Here is a 21660-nt window from a genome sequence, read left to right on the forward strand (position 1 = left end):
TTTGTTATGCCTCCACCACTAGGCAAATCTCGCCAATGTGTTGTGAGTCGTGAGTCACATAATTTACACTGTGAAATTCGGGTGGAAACAATGAGTATTGAGTGTACAGTCGCCATCACGTATATGTTCACAAATTCCTGAACACGTTAGAGTGCGTATTCAGATATTTGTGAACTTAGGGAAAATTGGGGATAGGTCAGGAATGCTGCGCAACGTTAATTACTTATGTAATGTTTAAGGATGAATTTTAACTATTTATTTATTTAAGTAAAATAGTAACTAATAACAGTTTAGCTAAAGGTAATTTTAGGATTTATAAGAAATGACCTATTTATTGAGTATTTTCTCAAAAATGGACGGCAAAGTCGACTTTGCCGTTTAAAAAATAGGTCGCGAAGCGCGTAGTTTATGGTCAGTCAAAAATTAAAAAGTTAAAAACATTGCAGTCTCGATTTTGGGACTGCAATGTTGCATACAAATTCCATTATTTGTCGAGTTCCAAACTTTTTAAAAGTTGAAATGGCCATATCAAATGAAGGCACAGGCCCATTAAACAGCCAAACAGATGATTAGTACCGCGACTATTTAGCTGTCTCAAATAGGTTGGCGTATTTTCGGCAGAAAAATACACTACTATTTTTTAATTAAAAAAATAAAAAGGCGGCAAAGCTAATTTTTTCAATTGTTTCTACTTTTTTCTGTGAAAATATATACGTAAGAACGTTGCTTTTGTAAAATATTTCTATGATATTTATATTTCTTGCACCATTTTTGCGAAAAGCACTATAGGTATATGACTCGGCTGGAAGGCTACTTGCTGGCTTCGGATTCAATTAAACGGACTCCCAAGGTCGTCCGTTTAAAACGAATCCTCAGCCTGCAAGTAGCTACTTCCGAACCTCGACAATAATGTACTATTATTCAACTGTACACAACAAGATAAGAGCGTCTACATAAGTATGGAATAAATGAACAGGTATTTTACTTAATTTTTGTATTAGATACATTAATAACTACTTATAGTCCATCTATTTACAATAGTGGATTGAACTCTACTCAAGAGTATCAATATTAATTTACTCCTTATCAGCACCTTAATTTATTGCCCAGTTGGTTGGCCTCGTGCATCCTCGACCTTGTTTGGGAAAATTGGGGGAAAAATACGGACGCGTTTTCAGCTTCGATTTGTATCGTGGCCTTAAGAGGTCGAGGAAATTTGCATGTTTCGTCACAGGCGGGGGTGCGCGGCGCGCGGGGCCGTCGCGTGCGCTACACGCGCCACTTCCGGCGCCACGGGGCACGGGGGCAGGGGCGGGCTCCGCCACGGCCTCGATTCTGCCACGGCTATGATCAGATACGGAGGAACACAAGGGCTTGACCAGCGCAGCGGTCTGGTTTAACATTTTTATACAATAACTAGGCAAGTAAGACTACTCGTAGTACGTTCTTGTATAAATCACTAAGGAAAACGAGACAAAGCTGTTAAGGAAAGCTTGTGTGTGTATAATACTCGTAGGTAGTAAATATAGGTGTGCTATTTAAATGTATCAAAGGCGCCAGACCTGATTTTATTATATCGACTACATACTTTAAAACAGATTTAATAGATGCCTATATTGCAAATAAAAAAAAAGGTAATGGATTTCTCAACCGATATCTGAGTTTATTAACACCGTATCTTTATGAAGTAGATATACCTTCATATCAAACAACGACTAATACTTCAGTCATTTAACGAAACGCGTTTCAGATTAATTCTTTATTAGCAGTACACTTCACGTTAGTTCACTGCATAATAAGCTGTCACACTTTAAACAACATTAATGGGCAATAAACAAAAATAATCTTTAATAGAAAAAAACCGACTTCTCAACCGAACCGGGTCAAGATCCGGGTCCGAGTCCAGCTCCGGGTCCAGAACCAGGTCCAGGACCAGGTCGAGGTCCAGGTCTAGGTCCAAGTCCAGGTCCGGGTTTAGGTTCAGATAAGAGCCCGAATCCAGGTCCAGGTCCGACTCCGGGTTTGAGTCTAGGTCCGGGTCCGAGGCCGAGACCGGGCCCGAGTCTGAGTCCGGGTCCAGGTCCCAGCCCCAGTCCCAGTCCAAGTCGAAATCGAAATCGCCAAACGTGTACTATGTGTCGTTGAAGAGTTCTGTTCTGATCATCATCAGCAGTTCCACTTCATCAAATGCGACAGTTTTTAATGAAAATGCTTGATTTCTAAAATCTCTATAAGTACGCATGCCTTTAAGATTTGAGGAGTTCCCTCGATTCCTCATGGATCCCATCATCAAAACTCGAGCTTGACAAAAATGTGGATTAAAAACTGAACTTGCTTAACAAACATAACAGAGGACAAATCGCCAAACGTGAACTCGCGTCGTTGAAGAGTTCCGTTCTGATCATCATCAGCAGTGCCACTTCATCAAATGTCACTTTTTGAATGTATATACTTGATTTGTATATAAAAACATAAAAATGACTATATGTATGCCTTTAAGATTTGATCCCTCGATTCCTCATGGATCCCATCATCAGAACTGGGTTTTGACAAAAACGGGACTAATCTGTATGCATATACATACAATCAAAAAAATAATTTTCAAAATCGGTCCAGTAATGACGGAGATATGGAGTAACAAACATACAAAAAAAACATACAACCGAATTGATAACCTCCTCTTTTGAGATTTGGAAGTCGGTTACAAAATCGAGACTACTTCGTCATTTTGTAGTTCAGCCGGAAATCCAAATATTTAATCACCAAGATACGCATTTTACACTTTTATCAGATAAGTTTTAAAATGGCGATTTAATATCTATCTTAATCAAAACTGTAAGGAGTTGAACGTGTTTAATGTTTAAAGTAACTAAACACAATATAGTTCAGTTGCTTCAGTTTGTTCGAAAAACTTGTTTTTGGAGAACAGTGAGATACTTAGCTGGTTTGTTAGTGCACACCGTTGTATGGGGACCTTGCACTTTGAGACTATGTGCTGAAACTTGGCACAGTTGATTGTTAGCTGGTCTTGAGCAGATACAGACCGGTACACATCGAGAGCCACGTCTCATTTAGTGGGGGGGAGGGGGGAAGTTCGACACCGCCGCGCTTCACTTGGAGCAACATTTCTCTAAAACTATACCTATTAGGGCATGTGATATATCATTTTCGGATAAATTAAGGATAAGAAATCTAGTTTTGGAACAAAAACAATGCACTTTCTAACAAAAAAAAAAGCATAAAGTAGAAAAAACTAAAAAACGTATTTGAGTATTTATTTCCTCCCTTCAATGTTTTTTTTTAATATTGATCTTACCGAGAAAAAGTAGCACTTATTTACTTTACTTATAAGAAATCTGAAACAGATTATTTACGTAAAAGATTATTTTTTGCTGTGGGCTACCGTTTACGAATACTTACGAAAAACTAAAAAAATAAACGATTGTAGAACAAATTATAAGTAACTTTCCCACATTCATAATATTTTGTATTGAGATCACTCTGAGTCTGACCCACGCTTAATATTATTTTTTTTCTCCCATTTATCAACAGTTTTGTATAATAAACTATACATTTTCTTAAACGTTATAAGTGTAGCTTTACAACTGTATTTTTTGTTTTCAGATTCCTGCTACACTTAAAAAAAAAATGGTAATTATGAAAAAATCACAAATACGTTGTTTAGTCTTTTCTACTTTATGCTTTTTTTTTGTTAGAAAGTGCATTGTTTTTGTTCCAAAACTAGATTTCTCATCCTTAATTTATCCGAAAATGATATATCACATGCCCTAATAGGTATAGTTTTAGAGAAATGTTGCTCCAAGTGAAGCGCGGCGGCGTCGAACTTCCCCCTCCCCCCCACTAAATGAGACGTGGCTCTCGATGTCTACCGGTCTGTATCTGCTCAAGACCAGCTAAGAATCAACTGTGCCAAGTTTCAGCGCATAGTCACAAAGTGCAAGGTGTCGTGCACTAACAAACCAGGTAAGAGGACGACAATCAATTCGCACCTACCTTATTATAATACTATGTTTGTGTATATTTATAAATTATAATTGTCTTAGTAAATATTAACAATACAACAGCCCTACTTGCATTATTTACTATTTACCGATTATAGTATTTTTCACATAGATTTTGGGTACGATGATATCTGTGATCTCAATACATATTTTTCGGTTTTGAATTGTACGGAGATGTCGCCTGTCACCGTACCCAAGCTATATGAAAATACTAACTTATTCGTTAAATTAAAATTATTTAATTTTAGTTACCATTAATATATTATGATTAAATTACTTAATTAATAATTGACAATCCTACTCTTATCCAATATTATGGTAAGAATTGCTTGTTATCATAATAGTAACGGGCTTATTCTCTTTAATAACATGCAATTCAAATTATTTAGCATAAATACATACAAAACAAGCTGTCATTGAACCAACCAGTACGTGCCGTAGACTGGCGGCGATAACAGTGTCTTGAGCGCCAGATAAGTGAATAAGTACCAATAAATAAACTAATTAAACCATGTGGATTAAACGTTTTACTTACGAGTCATTCAATATCATCTTTGGGAAAAATATAGGGTAAGTTCGTTTTATATTATGTCGTGTAAAAAAAAATAACCAGTAGGGTTAAGATGGTCGGCTCTTTATCATTTGTCACCAACTCACCATGCCTTTCACGTTCTAATAAATATGTAAGTGCAAAAGTGACGCATGGCATCACAGGATTCACAGGTGATAAATATGCGACCATGATACCGCTTCTGGTTTAGGTTAGATTTGATCTTGATTCATTCATTAATATATAATCTTCCTTTGAATCGCAGTATTAATCTTACGTTAATATTTATGGTCATTTTCTACCTAAATATGTATATGTATGGCCAGAATTAGAATTCACCTATCATATATTATTTTTGAAGTGAAAACTTCTTTAGCGGCGCTGTGCACTTTTTGTGATGGGGAAAAAATGTTAAACTCGCGACAGGTCACGTGACCGTAAGATTTGTAAGACGGACACGTGACCTGATCGAAAAACTGTTACAATGTCATTGAGTTTTCACTTCTGCCGGCACTCCCGGAGTGCAACCCGTTTTTTACTTACAGCCGGCCGGAATAAGGAGATTGTTATTATCAATTAAAATATGAGACAGCCGTGATATTTTTTATATTAAAAGTCATAATTATATACTTACACAACATAGCAGGAAATAACTTTTTGCAGGGATTGTTATCAAATCACATAATAATATTTATTGTGAATGAGTATATTTATTTGAGGTACCTAAACCTCGATATTTTCAGGCAAGCCAGTCGCACACTTTCCAATGCGAGTTATCTGCACAACCCCGGCTCCGAGCCCCTGACTTACGCGACCATAGGCCAGGCAGTTGAGGCTAGCGCGCATCGCTACCCTGGCCGAGTAGCCGTGCGCTCTGTGTACGAAGACCGCACCCTCACCTATGAGCAGCTACTGGCAGAAGTTAGTTAAACACCAACAAGGGCCGGTATTCTGTTCAAACCATTTTGCATTTAGTGAATTTTGGTTGTCACCTGTCACCTAAGAATGTATTTTATTCATGTACCTACGCGTAAGTTTAATGCGTGACTAATTGACTATAGGTATAAAGACCCTCTAGTAGCTTTCTCGTCAACGGCCAGATAGGTCCCTTTAACGACAGTGTTTTTGTTAATTTGTTAAATATAAAGTATTTACTCTACAGGCAGATGCTTTGGGCTGTGCCCTAAGGTCTCGAGGGCTGGAGAAGGGTGACCGGGTGGGCATTTGGTCGCACAACAACGCTGCTTGGATCGTGGCGCTGGTCGCGGCGGCGAGGGTCGGCCTTATCTCCGTAAGTCGTACGGTTCATGTTTTTCTTCTTTATTTAGTTGGAGTTGGACTTTAACCATTAATTCTGATGCATACTTGGATTAAAAAAAAGTTATGTACCTGAAGTAACACATAGCTGACATAGCGAAAAACAGTTTTGTACCTGGTGCAAAGGTGGCCATCGCTATCCAACGTGGTAACTCGGCAAGTGTGAGGGGCACCTTTGTACCCGGTACAGCTCGCGGAGGTCTTTTTGAATAAGAAATTTTTTTTTAGCATTGTATTCGTAGTTTATTAATTAATTAATTAATTTATATACATTTAAGTTATTGTTTAGTGTGTACTTCCTAATTTATTAAATATAGACATATACCTAAATAATTTTCTAAATTAACCAGTCATTAAATCTCTAGCAAACTCATCTTTTCAAATTAATCAACTTTCATAGAGCATTCTTTATCATATTAATTGTTATTATAGAAGGTGTTGTTTACAAATAATTCATTTATTTTGATCCGGGGAATAATACACTATCTATAATATTCTGATATTTATAATATTTGTTATTCAGTCAGCGTCAAAAGTAGCATATCAGATTATGTATCAAAAGTAGCTATGTAGATAACTAAATAGCTTACCTAACCAAAAGGGATATGTCTCTATATACCTATGTAGAACAATTACCTAGATTTTGGCAGATACTTTTCAATTCGAACTGTAGATATAATATCTCTATTTGGAAATGTACTCCAGGGTGGCAGATATTTTTGATCTTTCTACTGAATTAATAAAATATCTTCATTACACTTGATAATAGTGTCCCAATTGATTCTAATAAAGAACGTTTGATAATAAATCACAGCGTCACCATATTAATGTTTTTATACAATTATAGTTCGTTTTTTTAGCATTAGAAAAAAGGTAAACAATCTTGATGTGTCTTTTAACGAGTGTTTTTCAAAACACGTTTTAAATATTAGTCACTGCAAATATGTAACAATTATGAATCTAATGCGATCATTTATATTCTTCTGCTTTCATAAGTAATAATTACTGATTTAAATAAACCGTTTTTCAGTTAAAAGACATGTCAAGATCGCTTACCTTCTTTCTAATGCTAAAAAACGAACTATAATGCTTTTTATTTTCAGGTAGCTTTAAATCCAGTGTACGAGAAACCTGAATTAACATACTGTATTAAAAAAACAGAGTTGAAAGCCATCATTATAGGTGATTCTTTAGAGAAGGCTAACTATTATAAGACAATAGAACAGTTGATACCGGAAGTACATCGACAAAAAGCAGGATCCATAGAGTCCAAAATATTCCCGAGTTTGAAAACCATCATCACGTGTGATAAAAACGCATTACCGTAAGTTACTGATTCGGTCAAACTAGAATACCTAAATTTATACATTTTTTAACCATCCCAAACAGAGTAACAGTAACAAAATATTGTAACTTCGGTTAGAATCATGACATGTAGGACATCAATATCCAGTAATAAAATCTCGTACAATAATTTATCGTTAGATTTCATTTTAGAGGCGTCCTGCTTTCTACGTACCTAGTCTATCTACCTACTTTAAACTCTGCGTTACTTGCGTTACAGAGGAACATTTACATACGACTCCCTGGTGGCAAACACGCATGATGCATCACGGTACGGCGCTCAAGTAGATCCAGACGACGGCGCCATCATCCACTTTACATCTGGAACTACTGGTAACTTCATCAAGTACTTAATAGTTTTCTTATTCATTCTTATAACATAGTGGTGAACTGTACGGTTACCATCAGTTTGTCACTGACATAAACGCCGTCGAGAACGTAATTTACTTTCTATACATCTCACTCGCACTCGCATATTAGTGCAAACGGGATGTATAGAAAGTAAATTACGTTCTCGACGGCGTTTATGTCAGTGACAAACTGATGGTAACCGTACTGATGAGTAATCGAACGAGCGAGCGAAGCGAAGCGAAGTTCTTACATTCGACTTGGATCACGCGGCTGGCTAGCGGCACGTCCCGGCATTTCGATGTTTTTAAGCTGAACTGTCAGAAGATAGTTTGATACTCAAGAACTTAATAAATTTGTTCTAATTTAAATGAAATTGAATAAACGTGTAGTCGAGGGCATTATATTATAGTCATTAAATTATGAGCAGGCTCGATCAAGGGATTATTGAGCTAGAAGAGCTTAGAAGGCCAAAAAGCTGTTTGTGAGAGGTCTTGCTATTCTGGTCATTTTTTTGCAAAAAACATGGTCGAATTTTAGTATCAAATGAAAGTGCTCGGTTTGCACTTTTATAATATCGTTTTTAAATTTACCATTCTGAAATAATTAGCAAGATAAAAATAAAATAATATAAACATAATATAGGTATTTGACATTTGACAGGAAATATTTCGGCTTAGCACAGATTATTTTAATCTCTATGATTTCTATGATGACTTAAATCCAGGGGAGGGACAGTCGTATATAAAGCACTTTATTCGAAAAAACAGCGACATTTATATTACTTAACGCTAAACTTTTTTTTTTTATATGGTTTCACTTAATGTCGTCATAACGTCTTAAAAGTCTTGTATCCAGGGCATGGATCAAACAAAAAAACATCTGTTGAACAGATTATTTATGGCCATCGTTGCCATGGAGGCGATTGTCACAAAAAAACAACTTTGTCAAATAAAACTCAAAATATTATAAAACCCCATTTATTGTCTGTACTACGACATAATTCAGATAAATAAAAATACTTTCAGTTTTACAATGTCAAAAGAAACAAAGTTTTCATACGCCATCATTTATTACCAAAAAATTTAGAAAAATATTTGGCGGGTAGATTCACAACCTGCTGCGTGTAATTGTGTTTCGTGGTCAATTGTGTGTTATTCCAGCCGTGTATGATAGGTAATTTATTTACATCAACAGTCAAGTTAAAAGTACCTAATCTGATTTCGTGTATTAGTAAATATCCTGAAGCCTTTCTTCAAAGTCAAAGTTTTTTACGTTCGCAACATACTTAGACGCTATTTATGCCCTTCCCCCCCTGATATTGACGTTGATATTTCTGGTTAAGAATTACAGATGGCACTTCAAAATGGATGCAAAAAAGTTCCACGAGAGGGCTCTCTTTGTCCTATTTATTATACATACTACTCTTTGCTTAAATCTATCAGTCAAGGGCTCCACAGACCTTGCAATAAATCCAGGCGATTTTTGATCCATTCAATCCATTGCTGCCTATAGTGCGACATAATAAAATAGTAGAAACTAGTGGCTCTGTGAGCTGTAGACCTCGCGAGCAGAGCTTGAAATAACATGGTGCTAAGAGCTTTAAATATAGTAAATAAAAAAAAAACAATACGAAATTGATGTGTAAAAAAATACAAAAAGTTATAATATCCCAGCATACAATTACTGGGGATCGAACCCAGACCCTCTGTGCAAACAGAAAAAGCGAACGTTTACAAACTGAGCCAAATAGTTCTTAGATGGGTTGACGAAATTTAGCTACTCCTTCTCAAATTAAAATTAGTTAAAATTAAATATCTCAATACCTCCGAAACCAGCGAAATAAATTTTCTGAATTTTTGGCCATTTAATCTATAAACATATCTCAAAAAGAAAACACTCGTATGGTACCGATACCACTATTTGTTTAGGCGCGAGCTATCACGACTCCGCCATTTTAAAAAAATTCAAAAAACCGGATGGACAAAAAAATTTTATTTAGACATAGAATCCAGTCACAAAATTTCACGAGATTCGGTTAAGAATTGCGACCTGTAGAGGAGAACATCCGGACATACAAAAGCAAAATGCTCCAGTCGAAACGTAGACCTTCGCTACGCTCCGGTCAATTAAATAAAATGGAACTCAAAAATGTCCATACTAAATTGTTGCCATGTGTGAGCATTTTACATGCATTTTACGTCAACAATGTGACAGTTACGTAGAAAGTGGTGCCCTCATTTATTTTCTACTATAGTTGATCAAGCAGATCTTGTCAGTAGAAAAAGGCGGCAAATTTGAAAACCGTAGGCGGGAAGGAATATCGTCCCATGGAAAATTTGAATTTCGCGCCTTTTTCTACTGACAACATTTGCTTGACCAACTACATTTTATGTCGCACTATACGAGTACCTAAGTAGGTGCAACAAAGTCATTCGCTCTATAATAATTTTTGGTTAACTGCGAGTTCTCAGTTCGGGGCGAACTAATAATCTATAGTGCCGAAACCTATAATGGTCTGACTAACGGGCACAAATGTGTAGTAGTAAATAATTATTTCATAATTACTATCGTATTAAAATTTATTTTTTATTACAGGTGATCCAAAAGCAGCGTTGGACTCGCATTTCGGAGTTGTGAATAATTCTTACTTTATGGGAAAACGGCAAAACCTACACGAAGGCCATGAAGTCACGTGTGTTCAGGTACACTTGTTACTATAGTTAAACATAAGATATATAAGTATATATTTGAATATGAAAATGACAGTGCAGATTATGTGCATACCTTACAGCTAAATAGTTCATGCTCCTAACTGAACAGTAGGTAGGTAATGATTTTCAGTCATGACTGTCATGAGTTTGAAGTCTCAGCTCGAAACGAACTATGTACTACTACTTAAGTACTTCATGTACTAATTCTGTTATATAATACCTTATATAACAGAGAAGCGAGAAGAACAACTTATGCGTAACAACAGTTAAATATGCGATAACAGCTGTGTTTTGTTAAGACCCGCCCGTCTGTCCGCCAGTTGCAGTTGGTAAAGCCCTTCTTTTTATTTCAATCTGTTTCAGTCTCCGTTATTCCACGCCCTGGGTTCGGTCATCACGGTGGCCTCTGCGCTCCGGCACGGAACGTCGCTGGTGCTGGCGGCACCTACGTACAACGTCGAGGCAAATATGAAAACTCTGCTATCTGAGAAGTAGGTATATTTAAATATGTAAATTAGAAAATATTATAAATTCAACTTCAAGCTAATAATATTGTATTTATGTAGGTATAATACCCATGAGTATTAAATAACAGCTTTTTTACGGTGTAAGACTGTAGGTACTTTAATCTAAAACGCTGATATGGAACACGGAGAGATTGATGTACCTACAAAATAGTACTATGAAGACACTATTACCTACTATGAACATCAGATCTGTAGTGGGTGTGGAGTTACAGGTGCTTTGTCTTATTATTTCTCCGATATGCTGGTTAAGCTCTGTTGTAGGTATATATGTGACTGATAGTAGGTATCTTGTTGTAGATGTACCGTGGTAAATGGCACGCCGACAATGTTCGTGGACCTTGTGTCCCTGGCGAGGAAGATGGGAGTGAGCACCAACCTGCGCGTGGCGCTGAACGGCGGCGCGCCGTGCAGCCCGCAGCTCATACGGGACATTCAGCAACACCTCAACGCCCGCACTGTGTCGGTATAGTGTATTATATGTTCCGCGGATCAAGTATTCTAGCTAAAATATACATAGTGGCCACAAATCTGTGCCAACAACAATGTGTTTGGCAGATGACAGAGATTGAAACATCTCCTTTCGTTACAGAGTTTATTCGGAATGACAGAGACTACAGCAGCTGTGTTTCAGTCGCTGCCCGACGACAGCACTGATGTGGTTGCCGGGACAGTCGGCTACATACAAGACCATGTTGAAACAAAGGTAATGTACCGACCTATACCAATAGACTAGGGGTATCAAACTTCACAAGATTTTAATAGATTTTAGTTTAATACTCTCGAAAATGCCCAATTTAAACGTAAGTAAGTACTACTGATAAACATGACTTACTCTGATACTGATCAATTTGTATTTGTGGATTATTTTGCCTTTAATTTTGGTTGAATTGTACTTGACTGAAATTTGCAAAAGAGAGATAAATTCGAGGAGATATAGGTAGGTACCTATTATTTCCACAAAAAATAAACCAAAGTATAAAAATCTAGCAAAATAATTCGAATTGATTTTATCAGGTTTCAGGTAGTTAGTTTTTTTTTAAATAACAAAGTTCTATTACCTGAAGGTAGTCGACGAACAAGGTAAAGTGGTCCCATTCGGCAGTTCCGGGGAGCTGATGGTCAGGGGGTACAACACCATGATGGGCTACTGGGGGGAGCCGGAGAAGACCAGGCAGGCTTTAGGGGAAGATGGATGGCTGCACACAGGGTAACAGCTTTTAAAACGATTACATTAGCAGACCTCGTCGGTGACAGGGTTGGTCAGATTTTGTTTAGGGCGCCGTGAGTTCAGGTCCTTCTCCGAACGCAGCTCGCTGAACACTCAGGGTACGGCCTGCGTGCGCGGGATCGTAGATATCATTGTTTTTAAATTGTTATTTTTAACAAAAAAAGTAATCTATTATATGCGTAATTTTATATCTGACCGAACAGATATAAAATTACGCATTTTTAGAAGCAATTTTCGTGTTAATAGATTTATGAAAAAAAGTTAAAAAATTAATGGAGCGTTTTAGACCATTATTGGTGATTTTTTTCCATCAAGTGAAAGATGTTTAATTTAGTTTCGAATTGATTGAGTTACTAGAGAAAGGTCTTAAAATTGCTATTCATATTTTTTGCAACCGTATTGTGATCTAAAAAAACGCTACAATTTTTCAAAAACTGCTGGGCTGGCCGGACCCACTGCACCTTAAAGTAAATTTTTCTTACTTATGTTAGGTGAAGCTGGTCACCTATGGTAAAACCAGATGGGAGGGTTAGGGCCAACAACATTTTATAACTACAAACATATTAATTTGTGTAATACAGCGATAAGTTTACTCTGAGCGAAGATGGCTACGGGCGGATAGTGGGTCGGCTGAAGGACATCATAGTGCGCGGCGGGGAGAACATCGCGCCCAAGGAGATCGAGGACCTGCTCAACACGCACCCCGACATCGTCGAAAGCCAAGTACCTACCAACTTATTTGATATCTAGGAACCCTAAGTGCGGGTTAAGTTGCACAGTCATATCATGCTACAGATACCAAATAGATACTGTCAAACTGTCCATATTGTGAAATTCTAGCGAGGTAAACAATAATTCGCATAACATCCGCATATTGGAATACGAGAAATCTTTGTAGGTAGTAAACTCTCTTCTTGTAACACAACGTCATTGTTATCAATCATATCACTTGCTGTGTGTATTAAAAAACATATTTATCATTTTATCAATCTTATCAACAGGTGGTAGGAGTTTCAGATGAGAGGCTTGGAGAGGAGTTGTGCGCGGTATTGCGTCTGCGAGATGGTTCCTCTGTTACTCCTGAGGAGGTGACCCGATACTGCTCGGGAAAACTGGCTAAATTCAAGATCCCTAGGCTCTTGAAAGTCACAGACGAATTTCCAAAAACTGCGTCGGGCAAGATTCAAAAGTACAAGCTTCGAGATATGATCGAATCCGGGGCACTTTGATTTTATTATAAACTAATATCAGTAATTTAATCAATGCCTATATTATTCTATATTAGAAAGGAACACTATAAGATAAGCAAGGACCTGGGTATATTATGAAATCTAAATTTTAATAATAATAATTTCCTTATTGACTAATCTTTGTTGACTACCGTAACTATAAAAAAAATAAGTTCTATAATAACACACAATTTAACTATAGATGGTCAAGCAAATCTTGTCAGTAGAAAAAGGCGCGAAATTCAAATTTTCTATGAGACGATATCCCTTCGCACCTAAATTTTTCAAATTTGCCGCCTTTTTCTACTGACAAGATCTGCTTGACCAACTATATTTAACATTTTTAGAGCTGGCATTGTAATTGTCAACGAATTAGGTCACTGTGTTGTGTGATACACACATTGTACCTTCAACTGTGTATGTATCGATGTATACTGATCAACATTGTACAACTAAGTAGGTAGTTTCTTAAAGATGTATCCTCAAGTCCGCCGCATTATAAATACAACAGTCAACTTATTTGAATTAACCCTTTAGGCCAATTCGAACGTGGACCTGACATTAAAACGATGTCTAAATGATGTCAGTTATCATTCATTAATATCATAACTCATTCGCGCGTTGTGCGCGAGACGAACGGGCGAATTAAAACAAAATTACTTTATTTAGATATCGTTTTGATGTTAGGTGTAAGATTGAATTAGCCTCTTCTAGTAGCTAAACGATGTAACTACAGATCTAATGTCCTACCTAGTCGTCAAGAATACCAATAAGTAACTAGTACCTACCTATTATGAGATTCCTTTATGGGAAAAATGTTTAGTAGGTACAGTGGCGGCATTGATCACAGTGACCTTCGGGGCGTAGGTCGGGTCAGAAGATGGTCGAGCTAAACGGCTGAATCGACATTTAGCGGTGTTTTACATCACTACCATAACCGGAATGTCACATCACTAGAGGTGGTCGTCCATCTTAGATTGGTTCTGCGCGAGAGCGTCATCGCATATTATTTTCAGATCTATACTCTCATATTTGTGATTCCCTAATAAATATTGTTATAAAGTGGTGCTCTGGTGTTTTTACTCTTACAGTACATATCTGTTGTAGTTAAACCTGTAATCTTAGTACCTAGTTTTATTAATGTATATTTATCAATTTGTGACGCAGTTTACATGCAGCTGTTGAGCTCACTAGACTGATAACAGTGTATTGTCATATGTTTAATATGATGTTTAAAACGGCGCTGTCTGGTTCAAATATCATTATTAATAGAAGTGTAAGGTATGATATATGTTCATATACATTAATATAATATTTACCGACTTCAGAAATAAAAAGGAGTTTCTAAGTTCGGGTACTTACCTATATTTTTTCATATAACCTAACCTAACCTAACTTGTAAAAGTCCGCTTTTTCTTCAGCCAAAAATATCACTTTTGAGACTAACAGATCGTATCCATATCAAATTCATAACCTCTTATTACAATCAGAATACACCAACAGGACTTCCAACGATAAACTACAGATGCCTTCGCTGATCAACCTGTATATTAAGTTTCGACTTTTTTGTACCCGGTTTTTATTTTTTAACGATTAGTTTGTTTTGAATAAAGGACAGTTCTCAGGTCTAATATAAATATTGTACATCGGTCTTTGGAAAGAGACAATTGGGTGTTTGTGAAGATAAACACTGGCGATTGCCCATCAATTATTGTATTGATTAGGTGTCGTTTCATAACAAATAAATAAAATAAATAATGCGCTTTATGGATTTTATTAGTTTCCGTCAAATCCATGACAATGTTTGTACCTAAACTTTAAATTATAACATTTTGCTACAAACGTCACAAAGGTAGGTAACCTAATAGTCTGTGCCAACGCTATACGAAGCAGAAATATTAAATTTACACCTAATTTACTCGGATTGACAGATGTTTTTCACACATAATTTGCCTACATAAATATTGTACAGCCGGCCTAGCCAAGGTGTCAATCGCTATAGCTTCGACAATGAAGCGCTTTGTGTCTCTCTAACACTCTTTCAAATTAGTGCGACAGTGACAGTCGCGTTTCAATCGATACGAAGCGTTAGCGATTGGCATGCTGTCTACGGGCCCAGTTTCGGGTTCCCGTCAAATGTCAGTTTCGTCTGAATTGCTCATGTACGACTACAGGCGTAGCGTAGGGCAGCACTATATATCCTCATTAGGCACCGTAAGTTAAGAGGCCTTAGGTGATCATAACGGACAATTGTCTACTAAATTATCCAGGGGATCATTGTCATGTAACTTTATAATTTCAGTCGTTTAGCATCAAATGGGTATCTGCACAACCCCGGTTCCGAGCCGCTGACTTACGCGACCTTCGGCCAAGTTGTTGAGGCCTCCGCTGACCGCTGGCCGGGGCGTGTGGCCGTCCGATCAATCTACGAAGACGTCACGCTGACATATGAACAACTATTGAATAAAGTACCTAAGTATTTTACATTTAAAATATTTATTAGTGCAGCAAAGAGCACTTTCCGTGCGTATATTAACAGGGCCATAGGTACTGTAAAACATTGTAAGATAATACGTGCGAATAGGTAATTCGCAACTCGTGTCGATTTAAAACACTCCCTTCGGTCGTGTTTTAATTTATCGCCACTCATTTGGAATTTCCTCTATTCCGCACTTGTATCGTAAATTTTCTTTTATCTTGACAAGTTGTCATGTTAATGCTAAAGCTGCTGCCTACTATTTGAACCTTCTCGTACCTACCTTGTTAAATCTGACTTCGGAATCATGTTTATTTGGTGTGTAGATAATGGGGTATTAAACGTGGTTTACGGGCAGGCCTCATTCTTAGATACAGTCATTGTTTGCGTACAACTGCAGTAATAAAAATAATATCTCTGTACGAAGGTACCTACTATATAATCAATATTGAAAAATACTACATTTTGAGAAACTACTAATTATTTAACCATAAATAAAATGTACCTATGTTTGATTGCAGGCGGACTCTTTAGGATGTTCTCTAAGGGCTCAAGGCCTAGAGAAAGGGGATATGGTGGGCATTTGGTCGCACAACAACTCGCAGTTTATTGTCACCCTGGTAGGCGCTGCTCGAGCGGGACTTATATCGGTACAGTATTTTAAATAATTATAATAAAGAATATCGGTTCCTCATCGGTAGCTTGGGCCCTAGCCACCCTTGGTTAGGTTTTTTGTAATGTGTTCATATGTATTTTGTATTTTTTTGTGCTTTTATATTTTACTTTTATATTCATATTATTAAAAAAATCTAATCTAAGATGTAAAATGAATATATATAAATTACACTGGTTATGGATAAAATCCCAATAAACAGATTGACTGATTACAATAACGGTGTCTTGTCACCCTTCGGGTACGGAATCCTAAAAAAATCATACAGAACGAAGATGCAGTTAAAGTGTTTACGTTTGAATTCTGTTATTATAAAATTAACTATGAAAAATCTTCTACATTGTAATTTAATAATTATAAAACATTGATGATAATAAAAGACAATTAAATAATATGACTTGACCTTAATTGTTATTCGTTTTAAAAATGTTGAGACATTGTATAATTACTTTATTTTTGTAGGTATTGCTCAATCCTCTCTATGAAAAACCAGAACTAAGTTTTTGCATACAAAAAACTGGACTCAAAGCAATCGTAATAGGAGATACGGTTAAAAGAAACTACTTCAAGACTATAGAAGAATTAATACCAGAAGTTCACAAACATACACCTGGAAACATTGAGTCCAAAACCTTTCCTAGTTTAAAATCAATTATATCATGTGACAAAATGGAATTGCCGTAAGATAATTACCTATGAAAACCGAAATATAATAAGATGTAAGTAATTTTAACATCTGTAATAATATAAACTTATTTTTAGTGGCACTCTCTGTTTCGAGTCCCTATTGACGAAAAAGCAAGACGCCTCACGGTTTTGCAGCGAGGTTGAGCCTGATGACGGAGCTGTCATCCATTTAACATCAGGAACCACAGGTTAGGTGCTGGTTACTTTTTCATATTTCCATGTGTCTTCGGCTGCTCTATTTTATATGATAACAGTGACAAAATGCTCTTGTAAATGTGTAATCAACTGTTTGGGTACAATTTTACTGCTTACAATAAGGCGGAAAATGTTGATATCGTAATTTTAACAAGGGTGCAATTAGTCCAGATAGAAACACATTAATTGAAAATATATTCTGAATGAAAAGGCTTTTTTTTTACAGGAGACCCCAAAGCTGCATTAGACGCGCATTTTGGATACATTAACAACAGTTATTTCATAGGCAAGAGGCAAAAGTTACACGAGGAACATCACACAATTTGTGTCCAGGTTAGAGTTCTTACTTGGTAAAGAAGGGACTCTTTCCACATAGGTTTTCGTACCTTGAGCCATCTGTCTTATTTACTTATATTGCACGCGCATAATTATATTGCTGTCCCACCCATGATGCCGGTTGTCAATGTCACTGTGCAAACTTGACATCAATATAATTATGCGCGTGCAATAGATCTTATCAACAGAAGTGTCAATGTACGAAAATCTATGTGGAAAGCGTCTCTTCTCTTCATACGCCCATAACCGCTGGACAAATAGCGAAAATCCGCGAAAGGCTATGTAAAGTGGCGTTCAAAAGTGCATGGATAGATGTCGACCGTAATGCCTTAATATTACGGTTGAAACATCACCCTGCACTTTTGAACGCCAGTGTACCTACCTACTCATGTAAGTATTTTCTTATTTCCACAGGCACCACTGTTCCACGCCATGGGTTCAGTGATCACGACGGGCGCCGCGCTGCGTCACGGCGCCACGCTTGTCCTAGCGGCGCCTATTTACAACCCCGACATGAATTTGAAGGCTCTGTTTAATGAGAAGTAAAGTGTAGCTTCATCCGAAACTACAAAATGTAAATTTGCCTAAATGGGCCTCGTGACAATTGAGCTCTAATTAAGCTATATAAAATAGTTCTGATTGGGCGCTTTCATATTTTATCTTGGTCGTCCACTGTAGGTAACGACACGATTTATGGTCACGACATAGCAGGGGACCAAAATGTATGAGATTGTATGCATTCGTTTTTAAACTACCGTGAACTCGTGAAATCATGTCGTTACCGTGAATGGACGATCACGATAAAGTATACCTAATACCGGCCATTTTTACTCGCTGCCTTATTTGAATGAGACACTGTCTAAATGTCATACCTACCGAACCTCTAATTTCCTAATTTTAGGTGGTTATAAATTGAAGAGCGGTTTCCCATGGCCGATGTTAATAGATGCTTTGCTACAGTGCCTAATCCTGCTTGACTTGAAAATTAATCTAACCCTGTCTCTCCTGATTGATGGAAATAGGCAGAAATCCACACCAAAGAACCGTGATACTTTGTACAATTCGCGTGTAATTTAATTGTAATCAATGCGTTTAGATGTACGGTACTGAACGGCACGCCGACGATGTTCGTCGACATACTGAACTTGGTGAGGACTGCTGGCGCGAAGCCCAACCTTAGGGTCGCGTTGAATGGAGGGGCTCCTTGCAGTCCGCAACTTGTAAAGGATATTAAAACGCATCTTAATGCCGATATGGTTACGGTAAGGTTTACTAAATATAATTTGTCTAATTCCGTATAAAAATGGGCCTCCATGGTGATGCGTACACGATGCGCGGCACAAAGTGTTGTATTATGTAGGTAGTATGTTGTTTTATGTTGGATTTCGATTTTAAGGAACGTACTTATTCTTTTAAAGTAGTAACATGTATATAACTGTCCTAAAAAGATACACATAGTCTATGTCATGTTGCAGAGTTTATTTGGATTGTCGGAGACCACAGCAGCTGTGTTCCAAAATCAACCGGACGACAGCACCGAGCTTGTCGCCAACACTGTTGGTTATATCCACGATCATGTCGAAGCGAGGGTAAAATTAAAATATTATTTTTGTTTAGTTAATTACATGAACAAATATAAAATTGGGTCTACTATTACGTTTTGAACGATTTTTCGTCCTTAGGTGGTCGACGATGATGGCAAAACCTTACCCTTTGGTAGTCCTGGCGAGTTGATGGTAAGAGGCTACTGCAACATGATTGGTTACTGGGACGATCCAAAGAAAACAAGAGAAACTCTTAGAGATGATGGCTGGCTGCATACCGGGTAAGCATATTTTAACAATATCAGTTAGCTGTACCTAGGTACTGTGCTATAAAAATCAGACCGTTATCGTTACAGCTAATGATCCCATTATAATAGTTAAGTATTTAAAATTATTGACATGATACAAAGCTTTATTAATTTTACGAGGATCATCGAGTAAGTCTCCATGGTCCCCCTGTATAATAAACCATTTGATGTAGGTAAGAGGAGTATAGGACTAGGGCAACGATAAACGTCGTCGTCGTCAAAACCTACTGTCCTCCCAATGTAGGCAATCATTGGACACACGGTATACACGTTTATTTAGACAATTATATATAGATTTTTATTGTAGAGACAAGTTCATCCTGGGCGAAGATGGCTACGGGCGGATAGTGGGTCGGCTGAAGGACATCATAGTGCGCGGCGGGGAGAACATCGCGCCCAAGGAGATCGAGGACCTGCTCAACACGCACCCCGACATCGTCGAGAGCCAGGTACCTACTCTGCCACTCCTATTTTATTTAGGGATTATATTCAGCCTGGGGTAAAACACGTGGATAATGGATCGGCTAATAGACATAATGTTATAATGGCGACTAAGGAGATAGAGGACGCTGCCTTTAACTAGGTGTACAAACTTTGCTATAAACAAATGAACTTGGCCCCCCATAATTAGACATTGGCAATATTTTACCAAAAAAGAGTCATAGAGAGCTGCTTAAATTTAACGTTTAATTAATTTAGGTTTGTTATTTTGTTGTATTCAATTGCAGTTAATTTTTTTATACATGTTGAAAACATAAAAGACGAATAACACATTCAACTATTAACGCGCAGAGCGATTGAAGTTTTACAGGTTTCAGTGAAATATCAAAAATACTCCAAATTTTCTCTTAAATATTTCATGACTGGTGCCATGACTATGTATATTAGTTTAAATTTCATGCAGCTATAATGAGCAATGGGAAAAAACATAACACTTTCGCAATGTTGGATATATACTTACCTACTAAGTTGTACATCTGTTAAAATATTTCACTGAAGAGCAATGAAAACAAACTAAAGTGTTGAATGAAAGCAAAATAGTTTATTTGTATAATTCCCAGGTGGTAGGCGTCTCCGATGAAAGGCTGGGCGAGGAGCTGTGCGCCGTAGTGCGCGTGCGCGCCGGCGCCAAGTTCAGCGCGGTTGACCTGCGCCGGCACCTCGACGGCCGCCTCGCCAAGTTCAAGATCCCGCGCCTGCTGAGGGTCGCCGAGCAATTCCCCAAAACCAACTCCGGGAAAATACAGAAATTTAAGATTCGGGACTTGATTGAGTCGGGGAAGCTCTAAGCTTAATTAGGTACCTACACCATACGTGCTGAATATAAATATAATGTATTATTTCCAAGAACTACGAGTATGAGACAGTACTATGAATAACCATGGATTGTTCTATAGAACAACGTTAATTAAACACTGATAAATCAGGATTTTTAATCAATATTATTTCACTACCCCCAACCATAACGCCTAAAAAAAAAGTTGATGCCAAATTTTGCCAGTCTCCTCCGAGACCACGCGGGGATAGCGCCGTCCTCGCAACGTCAGAGGTAAATTAAAAACTAAATTTTACGCGATTACCGTCGTTGTGAATAATAACGTTAATTAAAATCTTATTTTATTACATTCGTCGTGTTTAGTTATTTACCTATGTATGGTAACCCCACATACTCGTACTAACAGCCTATCAAAAAGCCCCTGGCTTTACCGGCTTATAAAAGTTTCATCAAAATTTCCGCCTTTCTGTATCAAATAAAACGTAGGCCAGCATACCTACTAATATGTAAATTTATACGCGCGACCGTACATTCGGGGTCGTTTAAGGTGCAGTAGGCTCAGGGCTCAGAGAACGGAGTTTTTGAAAGGTCGTAGCGCTTTTTAGATCAGAATACGGTTTTAATTAGCAATCTTGAGGCTTTTTTCTAGGGACTTCAGCGATTAGAATCCAGAGTTTTTGACTTTCGCTCTATAGAAAAAATCACGAAATGAACAATACACTTTAAAAAACTATAAGTACCTACCTAATAAATTTTGCACAAAAACTAAAAAATTATAATTAAGGTCACTGTGGCGAAGTCCGGCATACTTTTATTTTTTTGACTTTGGAGTGATCTAGTTCCGTTAATTATTCACCTATGTTACTGCTTGTAATCGCAGACGATG

The 21660-nt window shown here is 37.4% G+C and overlaps 1 protein-coding gene across 2 annotated transcripts; it reads left to right on the forward strand.

Annotated features, from left to right (window-relative positions):
* The first annotated feature begins 4381 nt into the window (after window positions 1-4381).
* On the forward strand, window positions 4382-20872 carry LOC134797297 (medium-chain acyl-CoA ligase ACSF2, mitochondrial). 2 transcript variants are annotated; one of them, XM_063769528.1, is made up of 13 exons: window positions 4382-4592; window positions 5316-5493; window positions 5735-5863; window positions 6993-7213; window positions 7454-7566; window positions 10180-10286; window positions 10659-10786; window positions 11120-11285; window positions 11412-11525; window positions 11887-12029; window positions 12632-12773; window positions 13052-14560; window positions 15582-15721. In XM_063769528.1, exons 1-12 carry the CDS (start codon window positions 4534-4536, stop codon window positions 13277-13279), a joined length of 1728 nt encoding a protein of 575 aa, XP_063625598.1. In that variant the 5' UTR covers window positions 4382-4533; the 3' UTR covers window positions 13280-14560; window positions 15582-15721. The 2 variants fall into 2 exon arrangements, with proteins under 2 accessions (XP_063625598.1, XP_063625603.1); XM_063769533.1 differs by lacking the exons at window positions 4382-4592; window positions 5316-5493; window positions 5735-5863; ... (6 more) ...; window positions 11887-12029; window positions 12632-12773 and adding exons at window positions 16277-16405; window positions 16891-17108; window positions 17191-17303; ... (5 more) ...; window positions 19806-19947; window positions 20560-20872 and having other exon boundaries at window positions 13363-14560; window positions 15582-15747.
* The last annotated feature ends 788 nt before the right edge of the window (window positions 20873-21660 follow it).

This window comes from Cydia splendana, chromosome 1 (genome assembly GCF_910591565.1).
Source record: "Cydia splendana chromosome 1, ilCydSple1.2, whole genome shotgun sequence".
NCBI classification, from domain to species: domain Eukaryota; kingdom Metazoa; phylum Arthropoda; class Insecta; order Lepidoptera; family Tortricidae; genus Cydia; species Cydia splendana.

Bases quoted from the DNA above. Each gene is read 5' to 3' on its own strand.
- LOC134797297 (XM_063769528.1), top strand. From the start codon at position 4,534: ATGTGGATTAAACGTTTTACTTACGAGTCATTCAATATCATCTTTGGG. The intron at 11,286-11,411 runs GTATAGTGTATT...CTTTCGTTACAG, and splicing joins TCAACGCCCGCACTGTGTCG to AGTTTATTCGGAATGACAGA. The intron at 11,526-11,886 runs GTAATGTACCGA...TATTACCTGAAG, and splicing joins AAGACCATGTTGAAACAAAG to GTAGTCGACGAACAAGGTAA.